At 51.6% G+C, this 25,134-nt stretch overlaps 1 protein-coding gene across 3 annotated transcripts in view; it reads left to right on the top strand.

The window, feature by feature from the left end:
- Positions 1–25,134, top strand: part of CAPZB (capping actin protein of muscle Z-line subunit beta) — an 83,223-nt gene that overhangs the window by 18,161 nt on the left and 39,928 nt on the right. For 2 of the 3 annotated variants that reach the window (XM_064172024.1, XM_064172023.1), the window contains 2 exons: positions 7,827–7,916; positions 23,691–23,812. In XM_064172024.1, coding sequence (XP_064028094.1) covers positions 7,827–7,916; positions 23,691–23,812 — 212 coding nt within the window. Of the gene's footprint in view, positions 1–7,808; positions 7,917–23,690; positions 23,813–25,134 lie in introns of those variants that run through there. The other variant, XM_064172022.1, reaches the window with a different exon arrangement.

Below are 25,134 nucleotides of genomic sequence, written 5' to 3'. Positions count from 1 at the left end.
GGGGTCATCTGAAGAGTGGGTATCAGGAAGAAGGTGCCAGTCTCCTTTCAGTGGTGCCTTGTGATAGGACAAGGGGCAGTGGGCACAAACTGGAACCCAGGAGGTTCCAGCTCAACAGGAGGAGAAAGTTCTTTGCTGTGAGGGTGCTGGAGCCCTGGAGCAGGCTGCCCAGAGAGGTTGTGGAGTCTCCTTCTCTGGAGGCATTCAAGACCCTCGTGGATGTGTTCCTGTGTGACCTGCTGTAGGTCTGCTTTGGCAGAGGGGTTGGACTTGATCTCCAGAGATCCTTTCCAACCCTACCACTCTGTGGGCAGCACAGGCTAAATAGTGAATGCCCTTGCTAAGTGTTTTTTTAACCTTCAATCTAGCCACTGAAATGATTTTTAGCTTGCCCAGTCCTCAGCTGGCATCACAGATGGACAAGGGGGTAAGTACAGTCATGCCTTGAGCCCAGGTGTTCATTTGCTTTGCTGCTGGGGAAGATTTGGTGGCCCAAGTGGCTTCTTTCCCACTTTGCAGGCTATAATAAGGAGAAGCTGCCACTGCTGTAGCACTGAGCTGCCTTGGCTGGTTTCTCTCAGTGCAGTTAGCTCAGACTTGTAGTAACACAGAAGTGAAACCAGACCTGGATTTCTCTTTGAGGACACTGCTTAACTCTGTGCTTGGCAATAGCATAGGCAAATGGGCAGGAGCTATCAGAGCAAAGCTGTGAAGATGAGGGAAGGAAAATCTGCAGGGCTTGGTGCTAAACAGCAACAAATTTCTGCTAGTCTGTAGGGCTGGGAGGTGAAATGAAATCTCTGAGCTCCTTTCAAGTGGAGTGGCTCAGCCTTTGAAATGGGGAAGAGATGGAGGTTTGGGGAAACAGTCTTCAAACTCAAGCTATAGGTGAAGTCCTGCAGCAGAGTTGTCCAAAACCTCATCACAGAATCCCAGCATGGTGGGAACTGGAAGGGACTTTTGGAGATCATTCAGTCCAAACCCCACTGCCAATGCAGGGCACCCACAGCAGCTTGCCCAGGAGCACAATGGGAAGCTCTTCAGACAAGAAGATTCCCCAACCTCTCTAGGCAGCCTGCTCCAGGCCTCCAGCACCCTGACACCAAACAAGTTCCTCCTCCTGTTGAGATGGAACCTCCTGAGTTCCAGTTTGTGCCCATTGCTCTTTGTCATGTCCCTGAGCACCACTGACAAGAGTCTGGCCCCAGCCTCTTATTCCCCACAGCTCCTTTATCTCTTGATGAGCATTGCTCAGATCCCCTCTGGGGCTGCTCTTCTCCAGGCTCAGGGCTCTCAGCCTTTGCTCCTCACAGAGCTGCTCCAGGCCTCGCAGCAGCTTTGTAGCCTCTTCTGGACTCTTCCCAGGATTTCCCTGTCTCCTTTGAACTGGGGAGCCCAGAGCTGGACCCACCAAGGCAGAGTAGAGGGGGAGGAGAACCTCCCTTGACCACACTCTTCTTCATGCACCCCAGCAAACCATTTGCCTTCTTCACCCTGCTGGCTGTGGCCAGAGCCTGTGAATCTTTGTGTCTGCAGGGAGCTGCATCTGCACAGGTGGCAGGGCAGAAGTGTAGAGTGCTGGTGGCTTGTAACTCCTCAGGTTGCTGCTGTCTGGAAAGAGCAAAGGAGCAGTCTCTGGTGTGTCTGGTTCTGCTGGTGGCACTGTCTGAAAGGCTTTAGGTGTGGATCCTGGCTCCTGGTGACCTCATCTCTCAGGTGACAGTTCTGTGCCAGGCACACTGCAGGCGTGGTTGGGGTTATTACCTTGGCTGGCAGAGCATGTTTGGGTGCTGTGCCCTGCAGGGGCTGCATGGGAAGCAGTTTGCCCTCAGGTTTGGCTGCCCTTGGCTGCCTGATGTTAGCAGCACCCAGTATCCTGGCCAGGAGAGCAGTGCCAGCCACTCCAGTGCCCTGTCCCACTCATCCCAAGGAGATGGGGAGGGCGTCAGGAGGTGTGATGAGTGGGAGGGCATCAGGAGGTGTGATGAGTGGGAGGGCATCAGGAGGTGTGATGAGTGGGAGGGCATCAGGAGGTGTGATGAGTGGGAGCCCGAAGGTAATTCAGTGTTCTGCCTGGCTTCATTTGTGCACTTTGTGTGCCTCTGGGGTTTTAGTTGTGTTTTGTGCCCTGGGTGTCCTCTGCCCACCCTCAGCTCTAAGCACTGTTGTCTCAGTGGGGTGGAACTGAAGTGTGCAGCTGTCCTCTGCCACTGCAGCTTGTCCCAGCCGATTCCTTTGCTGTGCTATGCATTTTCATTTCAGCCTCAGTGCTCTGGGCTAGGGACCTGTAGCTGTTCTGGGGAGTTTCTCTGTTGGAAATGAGTTGAGTCAAGAGCTGATTCAGGCAGAGGAAGCTGACCAAACACAGCTACTCCTGTGGACACACTCAAACCAGTTTCCCTCTGCTAGTACCATGGGAACACTCCAGCAGATGCTCAAGTGGAGATTCTAGATAGCTAAACACCTTCAGAGCAAACTTATGAAGGAGCTTTCATCTAAGCTAACATTTTCAGTCTTTCAGGTTCCTCTGATCTCTGAATCCTTCAGTGACTTGAACTGTAATAAAAATTCATTTAGGATGGCTGCCTGAGCTCCTCCACATGAGCTGTGTGCTACATGAAGCAGAGGATTGATGGAAAACAGCCTTGTCTCCAGTAAACACTCAGCTCATTAAGTCCTGCAACCTCAAAGAGCTTGGCTAGAGAGCAGCCCAGCCTGGGAGCCAGCCTGTCTAATCACCTCTTGGTGAGCAGGGGGTTATGAGCCTCTCCATGTCTGAAGGCAAGGATTCTGGACAGGTGTTTTGGCTGGAGGCCTGCAGAAGCCATGTCCTCAGTATGCAGATTTACAGGAGAAGTGAGCAAGGGGAAATGCAGAATGGGTGAAGAGAGGTAGGTTGGCTCTGCCCAGAGAGGTTGTGGAGTCTTCCTGTCTGGAGACATTCAGAACTCACCTGGATGTGTTCCTGTGTGACCTCCTCTAGCTCAACCTGCCTTGGCAGGGAGGGCTTGGACTCAGTCATCTCCCTTCCAGTCCCTGCCATTCTGTGGGGTAGCTGTAGTGAGAGGAGTGACACAGAGCCTGAGGTCCTGAACACACTTGGTTCCTGGACGAGGTGTGTGAAGGCTTTGTGGGGTTCTTTCAGTGCCACTGCTCACTCCCCACTCCCAGTTCACAGCCTCACAGGATGTCAGGGGTTGGAAGGCACACAAGGAGATCATCAAGTCCAACTCCCCTGCCAGAACAGAACCACACAATCCAGCTCAGGGCACACAGGAACACATCCAGACAGGCATTGAAAGGTTCCAGAGAAGGAGACTCCACAACCTCTCTGGGCAGCCTGTGCCAGGGCTCTGGGACCCTTCCAGCATAGAAGTTCCCCCTTGTGTTGAGCTGGAACCTGCTGTGCTGCAGCTTCCATCCATTGCTCCTTGTCCTAGCCCAGGGAGCAGTGAGCAGAGCCTGTCCCCCTGCTCCTGATCCCAGCCCTCAGAGATTTATAGACATTGATTAAATCCCCTCTCAGTCTTCTCCAGACTAAGCAGCCCCAGATCCCTCAGCCTCTCCTCCTCAGGCACTGCTCCAGTCCCCTCATCACCCTTGTAGCTCTCATTTCTGCAGTAACAGCACAGTGCTCACTGCTGTAAGATCAGAGAGCCCTGTGCTCCTGGTTTGGCACCTGGGATGTGGTTCCTGGCTCAAAGTACCTACAGCTACTCTGTGTGTGAAGGGCTGGTACCAAAGAATGTCTTTGACCACAAATTTGCTTTTTAGAACTTCACCTACAGGGAAAGAACCAGAAGCAAAAGTTCCTGGTGTGGAATGACTTCTTCAGTTCTGGAATGGAGCACACCAGATGTGCCCAACAGGTGCCACTTAGCTCTGTAATCCATGAGCTTTGTGTTGCCTTTTGTCTGTGCCAGCATGGATTTATGCTAAACCAGGCTGCTGGAGGCTCTTTCACACTTTCAAGGGAGGTTGTGGATGCCCCCTCTCTGGAAGTGTTCATAGCCAGGTGGTTTGAACAGCCTTGTCTAGTGGGAGGTGTCCCTGCCCATGGCAGGGAGGTTGGAGTAGGTGATCTGAAGGGAGTCTGTAGCCAGGTGGGGTTGGGCTCTGCTGCCAGGCACCCAGCAACAGAAGAAGGGGACACAGCCTCAAGCTGTGGCAGGGCAGGTCTTGGCTGGATGTTTGTGATCTCTGCTCTAAACAGTTAGTGAAGATACTGTCCTTAAAGTGCTCAGTCCAAGTTCCAATTTGGAGCTGGATGATTTGAAGATCCCTTCCAACTCATTCTGTGGAAGTGAGCATTTAACCACAGGGTTTAGTCCCATAGACTGCCCAGGGAGGTTGTGGATGCCTTCTCCTTGGAGGTATTCAAGGCCAGGTTAAATGAGGTGCTGAACACCCAAATCTAGTTAAGAGGTGTCCCTGCCTGTGGTAGGGAGGTTGCAGTAGATGATTTCTTCCAACCTAAGCCATCCCAGGATCCTGTGAGCTATGTTTTAAACCCTTAGTGAAGATACTGTCCTTAAAGTGCTCAGTCCAAGCTCTTTTGGCATGTTTTATGGATTAACCAAATGGGGAGACTCCATTCAGCAGCTACCCCAGAGCTGTGAACCACTTCCTCTGGGGTTGCAGCTTCAGTGCTGGCTTTTTAGCATCATCTTTCCCTAGGTGTTTGGGGTTATCCATGAAGTAATTCCAGCTGGCAGAGGAGGATGGAGCACTTCCCTAAGTGTTCCCACAGTCCCAAAGTAAGGAGCATGACCTCATGACTGTGTGCCAGCTCTCCTTCCTTGACATAAGAGATAGCAGGAGGTAAAGACAATATGTGGTCAGAGAGAGCCCCTGCCTGAGCTTGGCTGCTGGAGCTGGACAGGCATGGGCCATCCAGACAGGACCTTGCTCAGGGGACTGAAAGGTTAGTAGCAAAACAAGTGAGTTGGTTTCCATTCCCCTGAACGTGAGATGAAGAGGACTAAAAAGATTTGAAGATCATGGGCAGCACTTTTATGCTTGGACATCCCAGAATCCCAGCGTGGCAGGGGTTGGCAGGGACCTCTGCAGATCATCCAGCCCGACCCCTCTGCTAGAGCAGGGCACCCACAGCAGCTTGCCCAGGAGCACAATGGCTGGGGAAGGGTTGGAAGTTTTCCAGAGAAGGAGACTCCACAGCCTCTCTGGGCAGCCTGCTCCAGGCCTCCAGCACCCTCACACCAAACAAGTTTCTCCTCCTGTTGAGATGGAACCTCCTGGGTCCCAGTTTGTGCCCATTGCTCTTTGTCCTGTCACTGAGCACCACTGACAAGAGTCTGGCCCCAGCCTCTTACTCCCCACAGCTCCTTTAGCTCTTGCTGAGCATTGCTCAGATCCCCTCTGGGGCTGCTCTTCTGCAGGCTGTCAGCCTTACATTGGTGATGGTTCAGTGATCAGTTTGGAGTTGCTTTCCAGGATAAAGAGTTTCAGACTCATTTCAGCCAAGGGTTTGCTTGTCACCTTATCCAGGGATTACAGGAGCCTGGGGAGGTTTGTGTGTTCTCTTTCAGTGACAGCTGGCACAGCTTTCTGCTCCAGGGCTCAGTTCATCCTGCTTTTCAGGAGATTATTGCAGATCCATGGCAGTTGAGGCCTGGCTGCCCAGAGAGGCTGTGGATGCCCCTTCCCTGGAGGTGTTCAAGGTCAGGCTGGATGTGACCTTGAGCAGCCTGGGCTAGTGGAAGGTGTCCCTGCCCATGGCAGGGGATTGGACCTAAATGATCTTTAAGATCCCTTCTGATCTGACCTATTCTATAGATCTCTGAGGCTGAACTGGATGAGGACTCAATCTCTGATCTCCCCAGCCCAGGCTGCCTGACTTGCTGGCTGTTAAATATTTCTCTTGTGCAAGGGAAGGGACAGTTCCTGTTCAGAAGAGCTTTGGCAATGGCTGTGCCCTGAGCTGAGCTCCCTCCTTTTCCTCATTGCTAGGGTATGGCTTAATTGCAGGAAACTTTGCTTCCTGTTTCTCCCTGACCTGGGGGCTGCCATGTGATAAAATAACTACTTGAGTTTGGAAGGCTTTAAACAAAACGTTTGGAGCTTGGCAGGAGGGGAGAAATGAAGGCTGAAGTTGTTGTATAGGGGTGGTAAAGAGAAAGAAGGGAGGGGAAGAAGCAGTGCAACCTGGCTGAGCTTCAGCTGTCTGCTGATCAGAGGCACTTGGGCACTCTAAGGCTTGCAGGAAGGTGTCTCTTTGTATCTGTTGTTGAACAAGAGAGCTAAAGATCATGTCAGGAAGGTGGTTCAGCTCCTCAGCTCTTTGTGGCAATGTCTGTTGTTTGTTTCCTGGCTCCAGAGTGAAGCTGGAGGGTAGGTTTTGGGTGGGTGTGGGTGTGTTTCAGAGGTGGCTGTGAGAACAGCTACAATAAACTGTGTTTATTCATAGAGCCATAGAGTGGTTTGGATTGGAAGAAGAAACCTTCAAGATCATCCAGTTCCAACCCCCTGGCACAGGCTCTGGACAGCCTGATCTAGTGTGAGGTGTCCCTGCCCATGGCAGGGGAGCTGGAACTGGATGAGCCTCGAGGTCCCTTCCAGCACTGACCATTCTGTGATTCTCTGTTGCAGACAAATCCCAGTTTGCCAATCATCAGATCTGCTGTCAGCTCTCAAGAGGAAGGCCTGGCTAAGGGTTCAGCTTTGTGACACTTAACCATTAGAGCTCTTTTTAATTGCAACAGGTACACAGCTTCCCCTTAAAGCTCATCCAGTCCCAACATCCCTGCCATGAGCAGGGACACCTCCCACCAGCCCAGGTTGTTCAAGGCCTCTTCCAGCCTGGCCTCCAACACCTCCAGGGAGGGAGCAGCCACAAGCTCCCTGGGCAATCTGTGCCAGTGTCTCCCCACCCTCACTGGAAAGAATTTCTTCCTTATCTCCAGTCTAAATCTCTCTTCTTCCACCTTACAGCCCTTGCCCCTTGTCTTGTCACTCCATGGTGTCCCTCCTCAGCTCTCCTGCAGACCTCTTCAGGTACTGGAAGGCTGCTGTAGGGTCTCCATGGAGCCTTTTCTTCTCCAACTCTCCCAGCCTGTGCCCACAGAGGAGGTGCTCAGCCCTCTGCTTCTTACGGTGCTGTGATTTCTCCAGATAACTGCAGTCCCTGATTTCCCAGTTAGAGGCAGCTTTTGGTGTGTGTTTTGTAGCAGGAAGGCAATATTGGATCATCCTTTGCCTGTTTGTTCCTCTTTGCTTTTTGGTAGAGCTGAAGCAGGGAGAGAGCTGAGTGTTGGAGCAGGGTTTGTCTTGGATGCTGCTTATCTCCAGCTGAATGGCACAACACGAATGAGGAAGTGTGAAAAAACTGCCTGGGGAGGAGGAACTTTCAGTTCTCTAACTCAGATTGTGATGAAGATTGCCTGGAAAAAACATGCATTAAACATTTGGAGACATTCAGAGCCCTCCTGGATGTGTTCCTGTGTGATCTGCTCTAGGTGATCCTGCTCTGGCAGGGGGTTGGACCAGATGAGCTTTGGAGGTCCCCTCCAGCCCCTGACCTTCTGTGATTGTGTGATCTGCAGAAACATTGGGAGCAGGTTTTGGTGAGGGGAGGAGTGGACTCCATCAGCAGCACAGGCAGCATGACACCAGTCACAGCTGTGCTCCTAAATCCCTCCTCTGGAAGACTTTGTGCCCCTAATCCACGATCAAACAGTGCTGGACTTGATGAGAATCTGTTTGTTTTGATACCAAACCTGCTGCTGCTTGGAAGTAGGAGCTCTTGGGTAGGAATGTGATGTGTTCCCTGGCCAATCTGTGACAGAAGGATGTTGTTGTCTCTGCAGAGTGACCAGCAGCTGGATTGTGCCTTGGATTTGATGAGGCGTCTGCCTCCGCAGCAGATAGAGAAGAATCTCAGTGACCTCATCGACTTGGTGAGTATGGGATGCTCTGAGCTGGGTGTAAGGAAGGTCTGGTATGTGAGCACGTTGCCTGAAGCTCCTGGGAGGTGTGGTGGTTTTGTTTCTCTCCTTGTCATACAGCAGTTGCCCCAACAATGCCAGGAATCCAGGTGTTTGTTTTGGGCAGAGCCGACAGGTTCTAACTGCTCTGAATGCTCAGACACCCTTTGGGTTGAGGAGTCATTAGGAGCTGCCTTAAAGTAATCACCGGTTTGGAGGCTGCTGTTTAGTGAAAGTAGTTTGGAGCAGTTTACACAAGGTTGATGGATGTCCTTGTCCCTTGAGAAACTCCCTGCCTGGCTGGAGTCTGACACAGGGCTCCTGTGGTAGGTGCTGAGGCTGAGGGAGCTGGGGGTGTGCAGCCTGGAGAAAAGGAGGCTCAGGGCAGAGCTCATTGCTGTCTACAACTACCTGAAGAGAGGCTGTAGGCAGGTGGGGTTGGGCTCTTCTGCCAGGCAACCAGCAATAGAAAAGGGGACACAGTCTCAAGTTGTGCCAGGGCAGGTTGAGGCTGGATGTTGTTCTGGTAGCTGAAGGGGGCTGCAGGAGAGCTAGGGAGGGACTTTTGACAAGGGCTTGGAGTGATAGGATGAGAGAGAATGGATTGAAGCTGGAAAAGGGGAGATGGAGGCTGGAGATGAGGAAGAAATTCTTTCCAGTGAGGGTGGTGAGACACAGGTTGCCCAGGGAGACTGTGGCTGCCCCCTCCATGGAGGTGCTCAAGGCCAGGTTGGATGAGGCCTTCAGCAGCTTGTTCTAGTGGGAGGTGTCCCTGCCCATGGCAGGAGGTTAGAACTGGATGAGCTTTAAGATCCCTTCCAACCCATTGTGTGATACCTGATAAATCCCTTTGGCTTCTCTCCCCACACTGACCCCACCTTTTTGGGTTACATCCCATTTTCTGGGGCAGGGCTGAAGATTATGCAGGATGCTGACAAACCTTGTCTGAGAGCCCCTAAACCTCTGCCAGTTCTGCACATAGCAGCAATTTGAATTAATGCCTTTTAATTAAACTCTTTGAACTGTGTCTGAGCTCTTTGTCTTCTTGATGTGCAGAGGAGCAGCTGCTTACAGGTCTAGTTGGGGAGGTCTGTCCTCAAGTGGTGTTGAAGCTGCTGTTGGTGAACCTGGGAGGAGTTCCACAGTTAAAAAAGCTGTGGCCTGGCTTAAATTCATCACAGTCTGCTAAATCCTCTTTTTGGTTCCCCAAGTCAGGGTACAGGTGAGAAAGCTCCATGGGTCAAGAGGGAAATGACTCTCTGCAGGAAGGGATTGAAAGCACTTAGTAATTGGCTCCATCTGCGTCACCAGAACGCTTGGCAGCCTCAAGTGTCACATTTGTGGAGGTGGGACACAGAATAACTAAATCCCTGATGTGATCTGGTGCAGCATGGTTGCCTTTCTGATGAGATCTGGAGGGCTGAAGGGCTTGAGCAGCTCCAGGGAGCATTCAGAGAATGAGTTGTTTGGGGGGGTAGATGTGGTGAGCTTGGCTGTGTGATGGGTGAGGGGTTTTTAATGAGTTGGAGAGTTGCTGGGTGCCTCTGAGTGTTGGAATTAGCTTTGGATGCTGCTCACTGGGGCTGTGCATTGCTTTCCAGCAGCAACACACTGCCAGGGCTTCTGGTTTGGCCTGGAGAAGAGGAGGCTCAGGGCTGACCTCATTGCTGTCTACAACTACCTGAAGGGAGGCTGCAGCCAGGTGGAGTTGGGCTCTGCTGCCAGGCAGCCAGCAACAGAAGGGGACACAGCCTGAAGCTGTGGCAGGACAGGTCTAGGCTGGATGTTGTTAGGAAGTTGTTGTCAGAGAGAGTGATTGGCATTGGAATGGGCTGCCCAGGGAGGTGGTGGAGTCTGTGTGGCTGGAGGTGTTGCAGCCAAGGCTGGCTGGGGCACTGAGTGCCATGGTCTGGTTGGTTGGGCAGGGCTGGGTGCTAGGTTGGGCTGGCTGAGCTTGGAGCTCTCTTCCAACCTGCTTGATTCTGTGATTCATCTTGGAAGTGGGATGTGAACCAGAGCAGCTGAAATGAGGCTTGGTAGAAGGAGGGTCTGTGTGATTCCCACAGTGGTGATTTCAGTCCCTCCCCAGAGGCAGAGATGGATCAATTGGTGAATTCCAGTGTGGTTTCTTCATTGTTGAGGCATCTGTAGGCCTCTTCTGCAGCCACTCAGTCTGAGCTCCACAGGACTGAAGTCTCCACTCAGACAGGAGCAGTGTGTGCATTGCCACCTGTAAGGCTTCCAAACCCAACAGAAGCCAGACTCCAGCAAACACATTTTTGACCTTTTTGGGCAAGTTTCATCCAAACCTTTAACAGCTGACTTGTCTCTTAATTCTGTTGCCTCTGCTGTTACCAGACAATGGCCTCCTTGAAGTAAAAGGTCAGGCTCCAGAGGCATGACAAGCATCAGTAAGTTCACTGCATTTGTAGTAGAGCTGTGGAAGATGGCACCTTGACTTCTGCTTCCTCCTTGCTTGGTTTCATACAATGGGTTGGGTTGGAAGGGACCTTCAGGATCATCCAGTTTCAACTCCCTGCCATGGGCAGGGACACCTCCCACTAGATGAGGTCAATCAAGACATCCAACCTGACCTCCAGCACCTCCAGGACATCCATAACCTTCCTGGGCAACCTGTTCCAGAGTCTCCCTACCCTCACTCTCAAGAATTTCTTCCTCATCTCCAGCCTCAATCTTCTCTCTTCCAGCTTCAATCCCTTCCCCCTTGTCCCAGCACTATAAGCCCTTGTCAGAAGCCCCTCCCCACCTCTCCTGTACCTCTCTTCAGGTACTGGCAGGCTGCTCTAAGGTCTCTCTGGAGCCTTCTCCAGGCTGAGCAGCCTCAACTCTTGCAGACATCTACTTCTGGAGCTGATATTCCTGCTGGGAAGAATAACCAGTGCCAGTTCCCTCCCTGAAGTCCCTCTCACTCCAGCAGAGCCCTACTCTGCAGCTGTTTTCTGGCAGAAGAGCACCTTGGTGCCGGCAGGAGCAGGTGGTCCCTGTCCATTGCTGCCCTCAAGTGTTGGGCAGCCAGGGCAAAGGCTCCAAACTTGACCATGAAGTTAAAGGGTGAGGTGGAAGAAGGGAAGTTTTTGGGTCGCTGGCCCTCATCAGACCAGACACTTCTCACTCATTAGCAGAGCAGTTTGTGGCTTGCCCTTTTACCACGTCTGTTGTTGCATTTTCCAGGCTGCCCAGCCTTCAATTAGGGCTCATTAGAGACCTTGTCAATCACAGGACTCCACAGGTCCTGCCTGAAAGAAGCTCTGCGTGGTGCTGGTGATGTGCCTTGGCATGGAATGCCTGCCCTGGTTGCAATTCAGGTAGTCATGATTTGTAAACAGACTGCTTGGAGGCTCTCAGAAGCTACAAGAGGGCTTCTTAGATGTCCCCTAAAAAAAGGGTTTAGCTTGGGCAGATTCCTTGTTAAGGACCACTCATGGAAATCATAGAATGGGCAGGGCTGGAAGAGACCTCAAGGCTCAGCCAGCTCCAACCCCCATGCCACAGACAGGGACACCTCACACTAGATCAGGTTACTCAGAGCCACATCCAGCCTGGCTTTAAAACACCTCCAGGGATGAGGCTTTTACCACCTCCCTGGGCAACCTGTTCCAAGGTCTCACCCACCCTCATGGTGAAGAACTTCTTCCTGACATCCAGTCTGAATCTCCCCACTTCCAGCTTTGCTCCATCCCCCCTAGTCCTATCACTACCTGACATGCTAAAAAGTCCCTCTCCAGCTTTCCTGTAGGCCCTCTTCAGATACTGGAATCATTGTCCATGTAGCTCCTTTCTTTCCACTGGGGGTGGGGAGAGACTGGCACAGGTTGAGGGTGGTGAGGCAATGGCACAGGTTGCCCAGGGAGGTTGTGGAGCACAGAAGCACCCAATGTGATCAAAGATCACATTGGGTGCTTCTGTGCTCCACAACCTCCCTGAAGATGCTCAAGCCCAGGCAGGATGAAGCCTTGAGCAACCTGTTCTGGTGGGAGATGTCCCTGCTTATGGCAAGGAATTGGAACTGGATGACCTTAAAGCTCCCTTCCAAGCCAACCCATTGTGTGTTTCCATGGAGTTCTGCTGCCATGGAAGAACTGAAGCTCGACTTCTTCCCAGACAGAGCAGGCAGTAACTTTGCTGGTCGTGTTTCAAGGCTCTGTTTGCAATTACAGCTCTGGGAGGTGATCATCTTTGCTTTCTCATCACAGGAGAATGTGTTACTTTTCAGAAAGCCCTAAAGTGATGAAGCTCCAAATGGATAAACTTCAGATCTTGATATATTGACACAATATTCAGGCCCTTGCTTGATGCAGTTAATGTGCCTCCAGGCAAGGGTCAGATCTCCTCCCATGCCTTGAAGTGAAGATCTATGAAGCTTGAGACTTCATCCCCAGGAAAACTGCCCTGCTTGAGCTGCACAGACCATAAAGAACATGAGAATGTGACTGGAGCTTTTTGTGTGTTGAGTCCAAGAGCCTAAGCAGTCTGCAGTGCTGGGCAGAAAGATAAAATAATTGGATGCAGATGGCCTGCTGAACATCTAGAGAGGGTGAAAGAGGCTTGGAAGTGAAATCAGACCCAGTCAAAACTTGGTAATGGTGGAGGCAGAAGTGCATTGACAGCATCATGGACTCCAAGCTGAGCTTTTGACCTGCTGGTGTTCATCCTGGACTTGCTGCCCTGTGTGACGAGCTCAAAGCCACCAGCAGCCAGGCAGCTTTTGAAGGTTTATTGGCTAAAGAAAGGTGTTTTGGCTCTCTTGAGTAGATTTATGGCTGCTGAGAGCCAGTTTTCCATTAGGTGAGTGACTGCAAGCAGGAGCTTTTCCAGCTAGAAAAAGACTACCTCAGGATATCTTGATGGTAATTGGAGATAGCAATTAATGCATGCACAGTATTAAGGTGCTGCTTGGCTCAGGGCTACCAACCCCACTTAGTGCAGGAGGCTGTGAAAGGGAATTTCACTTCTGGCTCCAGAGTCACTTAGGCTTTGGTTTGTTGTGGTTTTGGGGGGGGTTTAAGCCTAAACTGTACCTTTTCCAAGAGCCTTTCAGAGGCTGTTTAAATACCTCTGAGGGAGGCTGTGTGGGGATTGCTTGGTGAGCTTGAACCCCAGTTAGAAATGGAGGGAAGCTGAGATACAGAATTGTGCCTCTGTCTGCCCCTCTTAGTTGTTGCTGGCTATCTCCAACACCAGCTGGACTCCTGACACAGCCAGTCGAGAATTCCCAGGATATTGATATGCTGTGGTGGCTCCTGGGACTTGGAGCTGGTAATGGGATACAGAAGCCTTCAGCTGCAGGTCACTGGTCACAGTCCAGGGCACTCTGGCTGTGCCTGCCAGATGGCTACCTTTTGTTTCTCAGGGAGCTGGGGCATGGTGGGACTAGCAAAAGCCCTCTTTCATCCAGGGAGAATGCCAAGGATGCCAGTTTGGGAACAGCACTCATCTTTGGGAGCCTTGAAATCCTAGAATGGGCAGGGCTGGTAGGGACCTCAAGGATCATCCAGTTACAAACCCCCCCTGCTATGGGCAGGGACACCTCACACTAGATCAGATTGCTCAGAGCCACATCCAGCCTGGCCTTAAACACTTCCAGGAATGAGGCTTCCAGCACCTCCCTGGCATGCAGCTCCTTGAGCTGAACTGGAGAATTCTGTCATGACTGTGCTCTGCCATCACTAACGAGGCCATCTTGCAGCCTGCTGGCATTTGCCCTCTTCCTGATTGCCTCAACCTTGGGTCCTGCTAATTCTTGCAGGGCTGGAATTCAGAGATCCATAGGATGGGTTGGGTTGGAAGGTGCCTTAAAGGTCATCCAGTTCCAACCTCCTGCCATGGGCAGGGACACCTCCCATTAGAACAAGCTGCTGAAGGCCTCATCCAGCCTGGCCTTGAACACCTCCAGGGAGGTTGTGGAGCACAGAATCACCCAATGTGATCTTTGATCACATTGGGTGATTCTGTGCTCCACAACCTCTCTGGGCAACCTGTGCCAGTGTCTCACCTCCCTCACTCTGTGCTCCACAACCTCCCTGGGCAACCTGTGCCAGAGTCTCCCCACCCTCACTCAAGAATTTCTTCCTCATCTCCAGTCTCAATCTTCCCTCTTCCAGCTTCAGTCCATTCCCTCTCATCCTGTCACTCTCAGCCCTTGTCAGAAGCCCCTTCCTAGCTCTCCTGCAGCCCCTTCAAGCTGATCTAAGGTCTTCCTGGAGCCTTCTCTTCTCAAGACTCAGTGGCCCAAGCAATCCCAGCCAGTCCTCATAGCAGAGCCACTCCAGGCTGTAGATCATCTTCGTGGCCTCCTCTGGACCCTCCCCAGCAGCTCCATGCCCTTCTTGTCCTGGGGGCACCAGAACTGGATGTAATGCTCCGGTTGAGGTCCAGGCAGAGCAGAGGGGCAGAATCCCCTCTCTGTGCTGCTGCTCTCCCTGCATTGGATGCAGCCCAGCACACAGCTGCCTGCTGGGCTACCAGTGCCCATTGCTGGCTCACTCTGAGTTTTTCATCAACTGACACCCCCAAATCCTTCTCCTTTAGACCACTCTGGAGCCACTTCCTCACCCAGCCTGGATGCAGCACAAAGACTTTATGCTAGCTGGAATTGTTTCCAATACCAATTCAATCTGCTCTCCAACACAGGAGGCCACTGAAGTGGCACTTAATAAACAAAGGCTGAAGGATGTGTGGCCCTTGGACATCTCTGATGGATCAAATTAAGGTTTAGCAATGTGTGGCTTTGTGGGAGTGGCTCTGAGCAGTGGTTTCAGGTCCAAGCTGAGCGGAGCCAGGCTTCCTCCTCGAGTTTCCACAACATCCGCTGGGCCCTGCCTGTGTTCTGCAGGAACAGGAAATTCTGAGGCTGTGGAATGACTCAGAAAAATTAGGATAATGTTGGAGTAGATGTTGGCCTAGAAGGGAAGAGTCTGAGCTGGAGGGAGGTCCTGTGCCAAAATCAGGAGAGCTCTGAGTAACTCTTCTTGCTTCGAAGCCCCCCGAGTGATGTGGGCAGTGGTTTTGGCCCCTTCTGCAGTGATGTCACTTGGCTTAGAAAAGAAAACTCAGGGCTTGAAGAGTTCCCATGCAATTAAAAAGATTTGTTTTCCTGTTTGGATGTGGCTTTTAATTAAAACCTGCTCTGCTCCCATGTGTGTGTGCAGATACCTGCATGTTAATAGGCGGAAATTCAGAGGGCAAGTGGATCTGAATGCCTTCTGTCCTCATCTTTTGAAGCTTGCTGCTTCTTCCTTCTGATTCTTGAAGGGGTGGGGGAAAAAATGCATTTCAGCTGTCACTCAGCTGCACTGAGCATAGCTTTCTAGTGTGTGAGGTTCCTGGGGAGGTCAGGATAGGCTGACCCTTGAATAACCATGGGAAAATGTAGTTTCCAAGGGCAGAACCTTACAGCAACAATATTGCTGTGCTGCTTGTAAACATGAATCAGTGCAGGCAAAGCTGGAGAAGCAAACAGCCACCTTGGTGTGCTCAAGCTGAGGGGCTCAGAAGCCAAAATGTTAACTCCTGAACATGTAAGGTGCAGAAGCTGATGTAGTGCAGCCAACGTGATCAAAGCAAGGCTGTGGAATGTGTGTAAGGCATAGAATAGTAGAATGGTTCAGGTTGGAAGGGACCTTGGAGATCATCTACTCCAACCCCCCCACCATGGACAGAGACACCTCTCAACTAGGCTCAGCTGCTCAAGGCCTCATCCAGCCTGGCCTTGAACATCTCCAGGAAGGAGAACATCCACAGCCCCTCCCTGGGCAACCTGTTCCAGTCTCACTACCCTTGTACTGCAGCTCCAGTCTAACCCTGCTCTGCCTCAGCTTCAAACATTCTCCCTTGTCCTGTCTCTAGACACCCTCAGCAAAAGTCCTTCTGCAGCCTTCCTGCCTTCAGTTTTGGGCTCCCCAGTTTCAGAGGGACAGGGGATCTGCTGGAGAAGGTCCAGCAGAGAGCTACAAGGGTGATGAGGGGAGTGGAGCATTGCCTGGTGAGGAGAGGCCTGAGGGCCCTGGGGCTGCTTAGTCTGGAGAAGAGAAGACTGAGAGAGGATTGAATCAGTGTCTGTAAATCTCTGAGGGCTGGGGGTCAGGAGGGGGGGACAGGCTCTGCTCACTGCTCCCTGGGATAGGACAAGCAGCAGTGGATGGAAGCTGCAGCACAGGAGGTTCCAGCTCAACACAAGGGGCAACTTCTCTCCTGGAAGGGTCCCAGAGCCCTGGCACAGGCTGCCCAGAGAGGTTGTGGAGTCTCCTTCTGTAGAGCCTTTCCAGGCCTGTCTGGATGTGTTCTTGTGTGAGCTGAGCTGGATTGTGTGGTCCTGCTCTGGCAGAGGGGGTTGGACTGGATGATCTCTTTGGATCCCTTCCAACCCCTGTGATCCCTACAGGTATTGGGAAGCAGCTCCCTGGAGTCTTCATAGACTCATGGAGTGGGCTGGGTTGGAAGGGACCACTGAAGGGCATCCAGTCCCACTCCCCCTGCAGTCAGCAGGGACATCCTCAACTAGAGCAGATTGCCCAGAGCCCTGTCAAGCCTAATTTGAATATCTCCAGGGATGAGGCCCCAACCATCCCTGGAGATATTCCTCAACCATCTTCTCTCCAAGCTGAACACCCCCAGCTCCCTCAGCTGAGGGATCATCTTTGTGACCTCTTGGACTCACTCCCACCTCTGTGTCCTCCTTATGCTGGGAACAGCAGAGCAAGAGGCAAGATTGGAAGTGAGGTCTCAGCAGAGCAGAGTCAAGGGGCAGAATCTCCTCTCTTGATGCAGGCCAGGATACCATTGGCTTTCTGACTTGCTTGAGCTGGCTCCTGTTGCTGAGGAGCCAACAAACTGGTCTTGTTTCCTCTGAACTGTGGTTCAGGTGCTTGTTTAATCACAATTCAAGCATAAATTCAGAAGCAATTGCCTTGGTGATAATAATTTCCCTTGAGCAGAAAAAAAAGTGAGTCAGGAAGGAATGATTCTTAAGTGAGCTACCTCAAGAAGTGTCGAGTTTCCACTTTGCCACAAGTGATTATTTGTCTTGATAGCAGAGCAGTTGCCTTGATTAAAACACTGTCCACATCCCTGGCTTGCTCTGCTGGAGAATCCTGTTACAGGAGACAAGAGGAGCCCTGTTCAACGTGCAGCAGATGATGCTTAACTCACCTTTCATTCACTTTCCCTTCCCTCTGTGCTGCTCATTCACTGACAGAAAGAGGGGTGGGGAAGCTCTCTTGCATGGTTTGTGCTTCTGAATGCTGCTGCTGTCTGGTTCCAGGCTGAGCAGCTGAGCCTGGACCCCCTGAGGTGGTTCTTTCTTTCTTTGCTGGTTTCCAGCGAGGGTGGTCTTGCTTTGTGCCTACACAGCCAGTGACAGAGATCATTGAGTGCTGTTTTGGGGTGCATCAAGGTCCAGAGTGCACTGTAGACCAAATTTAATCAATGAGGGCTTTAAGATAAAGGGAGATGGTTAAGATTACAGGCTGAGGGAGCTGGGGTTGTGCAGCCTGGGGGAAGAGATGGATCCAAGGAGTCCTTAGGAGCCTTCCAGTAGCTGAAGGGAGCTAGAGGAGAGCTAGGGAGGGACTTCTGACAAGGGTTTGGAGCAAAATGATGAGAGACAATGGTTTGAAACTGGAGATGGGCAGATTTAGGATGTGAGGAACAAGCTCTGCACCAGGAGAGTGCTGGAACACTGCAACAGGTTGCCCAGGAATTGAGGCCTCATGCCTGGAGGCATTCAAAAGTCAGACTCAACAAGGCTCTGAGCAACCTGATCTAGCAGAGGATGTCCCTGCTTGCAGCAGGGGGGTTGGACAAGATGCCCTTTGGAGGTCCCTTCCAATCCAACTCATTCTATGTTTGACCTTGTTAGCTGGTGGACCTTGTTTGACCTTGCTGGCTTAGAGTGGAGCAGAACAAGTGTCAAAGATAGGAGCCCAGCTTAGAAATGATTACTGCTTATAAACCAATCTTCAGAGCTTCAGTGTTTTCATCCCAGCAACACTTGTTTGAGGTGCAGTGATGAAGTGAACAAAATCACTGCTCTGGCATTTTAATACTTGGCCTGGGCAGTGCCCTGGATTCTTGGATTTTTAAGTCTTGAGTCAAAGTTCCCAAGGTAATGAGTGCTGGAGGCCTGCAGCCAGGCACCCAAATGCATTCTGCCTGCTCAGTTCACACAGAAGCAGCTAATCAGAAAAGTCAAGAGTGCAAATCCACTCTTTCAGACCCAAAACTCCAGAGGATCAGTTGGTTTTCTGAGCAGGTGGTGCCTTTGCTGTGCTCAGAAGGTTTGGCTGTTTTCTTGCTGTGTGTGAGCTTAACTCTGCAGGAGGCTGAACGTGCACAAAAGGCTTTAGGAAGCAACCCTGCAGCAGGCTGCACAAAGACTCTTCAAGACAACAAGGATGTGTTCCTGGGTGACCTGCCCAAGGTGATGCTGCTTTGGCAGGGGGGTTGGACTCTGCCTCCAGAGGTCAGCTCCAGCCCCTACCGTTGTAGGATTCAGTACTTGACAGGAGAAAGAATTTAAGGAAAGGTCTTTACATGGTGTAAAAGAATTGCTCAGTGCTCACATTGCAGCAGCTGCTTAGCCTGGCTGTGCTAAATCTCTGATTGCATCTTTTGAGGTGCTAAGGACATAAATTGAGAAAGAATCAATCTCCTGTAGCTGAGGGGTTTGAAGCTGCAGATTACTTCCTTCAACTGACTGCCTTTCATAGTATCCCACACTGCTTTGGGTAGGAAGGGCCCTCTAAAGCTCATCCACTCCAACCCTCCTGCAGCCAGCAGAGACATCCCCAGCTAGAGCAGGTTCCTCAGACCCCCAGCTTAACCTGACCTGGAATGGGTGCAGGGATGGAGCATCTCCCACCTCTCTGAGTAACCTGAGCCAGGCTCTCACCACCCTCAGCATCCAAACTTTTCTCCAGTCTGAATCTCCCTCTTTTAGTTTCACCCCATCACCTCACATCCTGTTGTGACAGACCATGCTAAAAAGCTTGTCCTCATCTTTCTTGGGTCCTGAACCAGCCTTGCAAGCAGCCTTCCAGAACACCTGTATCTTGTAAATTCATTCTTGGGAAGGAAGCTCAGCAGCTGTTGGAAGCTGATGTAATAAAGGATACAAAAGTGATTCTCCAGGGGTGGTAACTGTGCCACACTTGGAGGCTTCTCCACTCATTAGGATTCCCTGAGCAGCTCCATCAGCTGGGATCTCTCTGCTCTTTTTTTTCAAACACAGTTGACATTTTCCAGTCTTTCCAAGGGAGATGGATTGGGTTTGCTTCACAGGATCACAGGATGTTAGAGGTAGGAAGTGACCCAGGGAGATCATCCAGTCCAACCCCCCTGCCAGAGCAGGACAATCCTATCTAACACAGATCACACAGAACACATCCAGACAGGCCTTGAAAGGCTCCACAGCAGGAGACTCCACAACCTCTCTGGGCAGCCTGTGCCAGGGCTCTGGGACCCTTCCAGGAAAGAAGTTCCCTCTTGTGTTGAGGCAGAAGCTCTTTTGCTGCAATTTACACCCATTGCTCCTTGTCCTAGCCCAGGGAGCAGTGAGCAGAGCCTGTCCCCTCCCTCCTGGCAGCCCTCAGATACTTATAAACGTTTATCAAATCCCCTCTCAGACTTCTCTTCTCCAGACTAAGCAGCCCCAGGGCCCTCAGCCTCTCCTCATGAGCTATACCCTCCAGTCCCCTCATCATCCTTGTAGCCCTCTGCTGGACCCTCTCCAGCAGATCCCTGTCCCTCTGAAACTGGGGGCCCAAAACTTCCCTCTTTTATTCCAGAAGAAGGAGGAGGAGAGAAGAATCTGTTGCCTGAAGTGCTGCAGTGTCTGTGGTTGTGCTCATGGGTAGCTGCATTCCCAAATGGCCCAGAGGTGAGCTTAGTTCCCCACTGCTACATAGGGATTAAGTAGAATCATCTTAAACAGAATCAGAGCCCAAGAATTCCAGCATGGTGGATGGAGTTGGAGGAGACCTGTGCAGATCACCCAGTCCAACCCCTCTGCTAAAGCAGGGCACCCACAGCAGCTTGCCCAGGAACACTATGGCCAAGGGGGGGTTGGAATCTCTCCAGAGAAGGAGACTCCACAACCTCTCTGGGCAGCCTGCTCCAGGCCTCCAGCACCCTCACACCACAGAGGTTTCTCCTCCTGTTCAGGTGGAACCTCCTGGGCTGCACTTTGTGCCTATTGCTCCCTGTCCTGTCCCTGGGCACCACTGACAAGTCTGGCCCCAGCCTCTTCATCTCCATCCTTTGGATACTGATCTGGAGAGAGTACAGAGAGTCCAAGGATGGCCTTGAACACCTCCAGGGAGGGGCAGCCACAGCCTCCCTGGGCAACCTGTTCCAGTGTCTCCTCACCCTCACTCTAAGGAGTTTCTTCCTAATCTCCTTTCCAAATCTTCCTCTTCCAGCTTCAATCCATCCCCCCTCATCCTGCCCCTGCAGGCTCTGGAGCTGAAGCAGTCATCTCAGGTTGCTGAAGAGTCAGCCTAAAATTAATAGTAGTGGAGAAGCAAAGGAAGAGCCAAAGTGGAACCAGCTGGACTCAAGCACAGATCCATCATTTCACTGAGCTTGAGCCATGACACTGCTGCTTGGGATCAGCTCCCTGGAGCCTTGGGGCTGTCTGCTTTCAGAGAAAAGAAAAGTTTATCTAAAAGCCTCCTGCTTCCTGTCCACTTCTATTTACTGCCTGAATGCATAATGCTTCTGGAGATAGCTTCAGCCAGGTCTCTAAGCATCAGATGGTAGAGTCCCAGGAGAGGTGTCAAGCTTTATCCAAACACCTGACTGCCCTGCTGCTCAGCCTCACCACACCACAGCCTCTGCACAGACCCCAACCTTCATGCTTCAGCTTCTTCAGCCCTGGTGGTAGCTCCACCAAACCATTCCTTGAGGTTCCTCTTCTTCCTTTTGGAATGTTTGTGGGTTGGGTGCTGTGTCTCTTGTGTTGGCCTTTCTGCTCTGGTGTGGTCTTCTCTTGGTTAGTGTTTGTCCCTGTTTGCTGCTTTGGCTTCATAGCCTCTGGATGGTGTTGCCTTGTACTTGACATTAGGAATCTTTTCATTTCAGAGAATCCTAGGATGGCTCAGGCTGAAAGGGCCTTAAAGATCATCTTCTCCAGCCTCCTGTCATGGGCAGGAGCACCTCCCAACCAGCTCCCTGAATCAGGGCCTTAAAGAGAAGAAAGAACATCTCTGTTTTGTTTATTCACCTAGAATCAGTCAGGGTTGGAAGGGACCCCAAGGCTCATCTAGTTCCAACCCCCTTGCCATGGGCAGGGACACCCTACCCTAGATCAGGGATTCATTCCTCCCTCCCCTTTTCCTTTCTTCTGAGTTGTGAATTCATCACTTCATGATCAATTTTACCCTTGGTTGCCATTTGTCTTCCTGTTCTCCAGCAGGTTTTCATCTCTTCAGTGTGGAATGAAAAAGAGAAGAGTCCACACTGGTTATTTTCTCTTCTCTGTCAGCATGTTATCACCCATGCACTGCACAACTTAACCAACTCCAGCTCCCTTATCTCCTGCTGCATTCCCAACTCTCTGCTGGGAAAGGGTGGTTTATGTCAGTCCCTTCCAACAAAACCTGGATGCTTTTCTCCTTGGTTTGATGATTAAAACTCTGACTGTTTAATAACAGCCCCAGGAATGGTTTGGTGATGGATTCAGCTACATTGCTCTTGATGAATTCAGCTTACTCTGCTGCATGTGCCCCAAAGGCTCAGAGAACCATTAAGGGTGGTGAGGCACTGTAACAGGTTGCCCAGGGAGGTAGTGGAGGCTCCAAAGCTGATGTTGAAAGTCAGGTTGGATGAAGGCTGGCCTAGAGGCAGCTGCCCCTGCCCATGGCAATGGGATTAGAACTGGATGATCTTGCAAGTCCCTTCCAACCCAACCCACTCTGGGATTCTATGATGGAAGGATTGGTTGGAAAAGCCTTCTAAGATCATCCAGGGCAACCATCAGCCCAACACTACCATGGTTGCTAGACCATGTTCTCAGGTGGGTTAATGTAAAGCTCAACCTGAGCCTGCAGTGTGAGTGCAGCCCAGACAGCAACCCTGTGCTGGGCTGCAGTAAGAGCAGTGTGGGCACAGGGCAAGGGAGGGGATTCTGCCCCTTGGCTCTGCTCTCCTCAGACCCCACCTGCAGTCCTGGGGGCAGTTCTGCAGCCCCCAACACAAGCAGGACATGGAAGTGTTTGAGCCAGTGCAGAGGAGGTCACAAAGATGCTGAGAGGGCTGCAGCAGCTCTGCTGAGAGAGTTGGGGCTGTGCAGGCTGGAGAAGAGAAGGCTTGGAAGAGACCTTGGAGTGGCCTTGCAGGATCTGAAGGGGGCTCCAGGAGGGCTGGAGTGGGGGGGATTATTGACAAGGTCTGGTAATGACAGGAGGAGGAGATTGAAACTGGATGTTGAGAAGAAGTTGTTTGCAGTGAGGGTGGTGAGACACTGGCACAGGTTGCCCAGGGAGTTTGTGGAGCACATAATCACCCAATGTGATCAAAGATCACATTGGGTGATTCTGTGCCCCACAACCTCTGTGAAGGTCTACAAGACCAGGTTGGATGAGGCCTTGAGCAGCCTGTTCTAGTGGGAGGTGTCCCTGCCTACAGCAGGAGGTTGGAACTGGCTGAGCTTTGAGGTCCCTTCCAACTTAACCCATTCTGTGACTCTCTAAGTGCTGTGTCTATATGGTGTGGGGATGCAGAGCAGAGGCAGAATTCCTGGAGGAAGCTGCTGTTGTGGCCAGTGCCTGCAGTACAGGAATGTTGATACTGATTCATAGTTTCACTGAATGGTTTAGGTTGGAAGGGACTTTAAAGATCATCTGGTTCCAACCCCCCTGCTGAGGGCAGCTTCTACTAGCCCAGGTTGCTCAAGGCTTCATCCAGCCTGGCCTTGAACACCTTCATGAAGGGAACATCCACAACTTCCCTGGGCAACCTGTGCCAGTGTCTCCCCACCCTCACTGGAAGGAATTTCCTCCTCCTCTCCAGTCTTATTGGCAAGGCCTTCATCATCAGCTCCAGAGCAAGCAGCCATGGGATGGAGTCTGCTTGACTTGGTTGTGCTTCAAACTCCAGCTAGTTTCAGGCTGCACAATATCCTCTCCTCACAGCACATCAGAGCCTCTGTGCCACACTAAACCTGAGCCTTGGTGTGTTTCTGTCTCTCTCTCTCCATGTGAAGTGCAGGGAGAGAGCTGTGCTGACAAACCCATTCCAAACTACCTGTGCAGGAGCAGTGTCTGATTTTCAACCTACAGACACAGTTCTGTTAGCCAAGGTGGGGATGTTTGGCCTGCTGCCTGGGAGCTATTCTAAGCTCTGAGCAGAGTGGGAGCTTGTGAAAAATAGGCTCTGCTGTATGGCTGGGGCTTGCTTTTAGCAGCTCCCTCCTTTCCCCTCCACTGTAAATGTTTACCCTCAGTCCCCAGCCCTCCACAATCACTTTACTGCTTGTCTTTGGCAAGGAGCTAGCATGGAGAATGCAGAGATGGAAGGTGCTGGACCACACTAGTGGCAGGGTAATTAAATCTGCAATCATTAGAGGTGGGAGCACAGGGCTGTGTTGGAGCTTAAGTGTTTGGTGGTGGTGGTGAAGGGTTTCTGGCTTTGGGACAGGTTTGAGCTGTTCAGAACAAAATCTGCCCTTCCCTTTTAACCTTGATGTGTTGCCCTCTCTTCCCTCCCTGTTTTTCTTCTCCAAATCATCAGGTCCCAAGCCTCTGTGAAGATCTCCTCTCCTCTGTTGATCAGCCATTGAAGATTGCACGGGACAAGGTAGTAGGAAAAGACTATCTATTGTGTGACTACAACAGAGATGGAGACTCCTACAGGTGAGTGCTCACCCCCAGCAGGGAACTAAAGGGCTAACGTTGTGAGGGAGAGTTGTGTTGGGTATTGCAGTCCCCTCTCTCATATTCACAGACTGCATTGGGTTGGAAGGAGACCCTCAAAGGTCATCTTCTCCACCCTCCCTGCACTCAGCAGGGACACCTCCAACTAGAGCAGGCTGCACAGGGACACAGCAACTCTGATCTTGCTTGTCTCCAGGGATGGGGCCTCAAGCACAGCCCTGGGCGACCTGTTCCAGTGTCTCCCCACCCTCCCTGTGCAGAACTTCCTCCTGATGTCCAACCTCAATCTGCCCTGCTCCAGTTTCAAACCATTGCCCTCATCCTGTCCCCACAGTCCCTCCCCAGCCTGCCTGTAGCCCCCTTCAGATAGTGAAATGCAGCTCTGAGGTCTCTTTGGAGCTTTCTCCTCTCCAGGCTGAGCAGCCCCAACTCTCCCAGCCTGTCCCCACAGCAGAGGTTCTCCAGCCCTCTGATCATCTTCATGGCCTCTTCTGCCTGTACAAAACAGTAGGACTTGCCAGCTGGGGAAGGCATTGCAGGAGCTGGAGGCTGATTTGGACACACAGTGTGTCATGAGCTCCCAAGGAAAACCTTGGCTCAGGCTTCTAGCATAGCAGAGGAATCCCTCTACCAAAAGAGCTTCTTTATTCTGAGAGGTGTAGCCAAAAGCAAGGGAAATGCTTGAAGAGGAGAAGCTGAGTGTCAGAATATAATGAGCTCTGTAGTAGAAGGGGCTGCAGTTCTGGTTGGACTGTGTGACCCTGAGAGTCTCTCCCAGCCAAAGCTATTCTGTGATCCTGTGACTTTTATAATGGCTGCAGTGACAGTGGCAGCTTGCCAAACATTTAATTAGAGTCACAATATAGCCCAGAGACCTTTGTGAACATTGCATCAGCAGCTTTCCTCCAGGAAGACTGCTGGGCTGTGAGGTACTGACCAAGCCATTCATCTGCTGGCCTGAGTTAACAGCTCAGCCCTTCTGCTGCTGCTGGTTGTGATCACAGTGGTTACAGCTCTGGCTCTCCTTGCACTGAGAGCTTGCATTGGTAGTGCTGACTGTTGGGAGTGACCTGCAGCACGAGTCATAGAACAGTAGTTTGGGTTGGAAGAGATCTCCAAAGGTCATCTTGTCCAGCCCCCTTGCTGCAAGCAGGGACATCCTCCTCTAGATCAGTTTGCTCAGAGCCTTGTTGAATTTGACCTTGAATATCCTCAGGGGTGAGGCCTCAACCACCTCCCTGGGCAACCTGTTGCAGTGTTCCTGCACTCTCATGATGCAGAACTTGTTCCTCACATCCAAT

Source organism: Pogoniulus pusillus, chromosome 36 (assembly GCF_015220805.1).
Source record: "Pogoniulus pusillus isolate bPogPus1 chromosome 36, bPogPus1.pri, whole genome shotgun sequence".
In the NCBI taxonomy this organism is placed as follows: Eukaryota; Metazoa; Chordata; class Aves; order Piciformes; family Lybiidae; genus Pogoniulus; species Pogoniulus pusillus.
Note: the sequence above shows the minus strand (reverse complement) of the source record. Positions and strands in the feature narration are given on the sequence as shown.